At 32.7% G+C, this 2573-nt stretch overlaps 1 protein-coding gene across 1 annotated transcript; it reads right to left on the bottom strand.

The window, feature by feature from the left end:
* Positions 1 to 308: 308 nt before the first annotated feature.
* On the bottom strand, positions 309 to 2179 carry LOC115455324. Its single transcript, XM_030183983.2, has one exon. The coding sequence runs from the start codon at positions 2098 to 2100 to the stop codon at positions 316 to 318; it is 1785 nt and encodes a 594-aa protein (XP_030039843.2). The 5' UTR covers positions 2101 to 2179; the 3' UTR covers positions 309 to 315.
* Between the last annotated feature and the right edge of the window lie 394 nt (positions 2180 to 2573).

Raw genomic sequence — 2573 nt, 5'->3', positions numbered from 1 at the left:
AGTCTTCTTGCTATATCTCTTCTGCTTGAGCATATAGATTTGAACAGATTATATTACCGAGTTAAAATGAAGGCAATTTAAATTACTGAACAGTTACATATGCGCGCACATTACGTTCAAATATTCAATTAATTATTACATTTTAACGTAAACTTATCGTTCTTCATCACTAGTTTTTAAATATAGCTATCCGTACGACTACGCTTTCTAGGGGAAATGTGGCATCTATAATAAAAAAAAGATGTATTTTAAAAATGAAAGTCGAACTCAAGATAAATTATAAATTTAACAATACTAACACAAAAAAAAATACATTCAATAACTCATCTTTATTCGCAATTTTCTTTTTTCTTCTAACATCTTTTTTAAATCGTTTATTTCTTTTGAAGATTTATATTCAACATTAGAATTTGATTTTTTATTTTGTTTTCGTAATATTGCCCGTTCGGTCATATAATTTTTAATAGTACTTTTAGCAGCTTCCAACTCCTGTTTGGCAGCTGTATTTTCTTCTTTTATAAGAGTTTTCTTTCTCTCAAGTTCTTCTTTTAGTTCCATTTTCATAATGTTTAATCTTTCTTGAAGTTCAGTGATGGACATTTCACATAATAAACCTATGCCAGAAGATTCTGTTAGATCTATAATTTTTGGGGCTTTAGCTTTCTTAGCAATAAGAGCTAATATTTTAATTTCTTTAATCATGTTAATTTTACGATCCAACTCTTCTTGTTTTATTTTCATTGCTTTTGCAAGCATCACTTCTGATTCTTTCTTAATATTTTCAGCTAAATCTTTCTTTTTTTCCATTACACCATTTTTCGCTTGAAGTATATTGAGTTCTATCATAGAAAGTTTTTCAACATATTTACGATTTTTTTCAATCTCACTTTTCTTCCACTTCTCAATTTCTTCATTCCAAATTTCTTTTTCTTTTAAAAACTGTTCATACTTTTTTCTATTATCCTCTCGCAATTTATTTTTAGATATGAAAGCTTCTTCTCGTGAAATTTGTCCCATCAGATGTTTTCTTTCAATGTCATATAATCTTTCCCTCTCTCGTTCTTGTCGGTCATACTCTTCAAGTTCTTCAACTTTTACGACGTTATTACAAGATTTTACAAGACTATGTAACCATTGCACTTCCTCCTCCTCTACTATTTGCATTCGTTTATTTATTCTTTTTACCGTCGTGGCAGTATCTTTCACAGGAGGAGGTGGTCCCTTGATAATAAATTTATGTCTTGGCCGTGTTACTGGTTTTGTTATATCATTATCTATTTCATCTTTGATATTGCTAAGTTTTTTGTAAGATTTGTCAGATTTTACTTGTGCATAATGATAATGTTTATTCTTCACGTCATTAAGTAAATGATTCGCCCTTTGTTTATTTTTTTCATGCACTTGCTTCAGTTTTAAATCGATTGCGCTTTTTGTGAGCATTCTGCGGCATTTATTTTTTACGGAGTTCGGTGGAGTAACCGGTAATGATACCTGAAGTGGTGGTGACGGCGATTCTTTAGTTTTGCGGCTTAAAACTTTGGGCTGTATAGGCACAGTGGGCGGTTTTAATCTCCTACTTTCAACTTTTTTAACGTATTCGGCATAATTGTGTGCCATTTCACTAATGTAAGGTTGCCATTCAAAAAGAGGGCTAATAATTTTTTCAGTTATATAATCTGTGTCATAACTAGACTGAGCTATCTGTGAAATAAAAGCTAAGATTTCGTTGTTACCCAAAAACTTTGTAAAACCATTCAAAAGCGGTTTGCTTAAATTAAATAAGCACTTATACAAGTGTGGCATACATTTTGGACCGATTTGGAAAGTTACGGCGTGAAGTATTATAATAACGTAATCCTGATCTTCGTCTGAAAGTTCATTCGACATGTAAGATGCTATCTCTTTCAAGAACCGAATATGTTTTTGTATCTCTAAGAATGATTCGACAATCCATGAGATTTTCGCATCCTGTATATCTTCTGGACACTTTTCAATATAAGTTTTCATATACTCATATGGTGATACCTCACTGGTCGCCGCATAGTCAAGCATAATATTTCTCAATATTTTTATATTGCTCGATGTGTGATAATAAACCATGGCTTATTTTTACAAATATTACACTTTGAAAGAAACCGTGACATTGCATACAAATATGATAAATAATTTACTTGACAACTTCAAATTCTTATTTTAAAATTTATTGTTAGTTGCCAGTGGCATGGTAGACATATGCACAGCAATTGATTTGACTTCTTGAATTTGACCTCTTTACTACACGTGGGTGAGATTTTCTCATGGAAAAGCCCAAGACAAGGAAGTGTTTCTTTGTTATCGTATCTAGTAACGTTACAAGGGAATCAATTGCCGTCAGAAAACGTTCAGTTCATCATACGTTCCTGTCACTCAACACAGTGCCGCCGGGAGTATTTAATTAGGTAGCTAGTCTATTTTCGCCGGCTCTGTCATTAATCAATCACTTCGGACGCAAAGCTATTATTCGACAGTTCGACACCTCCGGCGAGAACGCTCCGATACGCACAAAGTGCAAGTCACACGAAGCCTCTTAAAAT

The sequence above is a fragment of the Manduca sexta genome, chromosome 22 (genome assembly GCF_014839805.1).
Source record: "Manduca sexta isolate Smith_Timp_Sample1 chromosome 22, JHU_Msex_v1.0, whole genome shotgun sequence".
Lineage (NCBI taxonomy): Eukaryota > Metazoa > Arthropoda > Insecta > Lepidoptera > Sphingidae > Manduca > Manduca sexta.
This window is presented reverse-complemented; position numbering and strand designations above follow the sequence as displayed.

What these genes read in the sequence shown, in the direction of transcription:
- LOC115455324 (XM_030183983.2), bottom strand. Translation starts at nt 2,100, where the DNA reads ATGGTTTATTATCACACATCGAGCAATATAAAAATATTGAGAAATATT.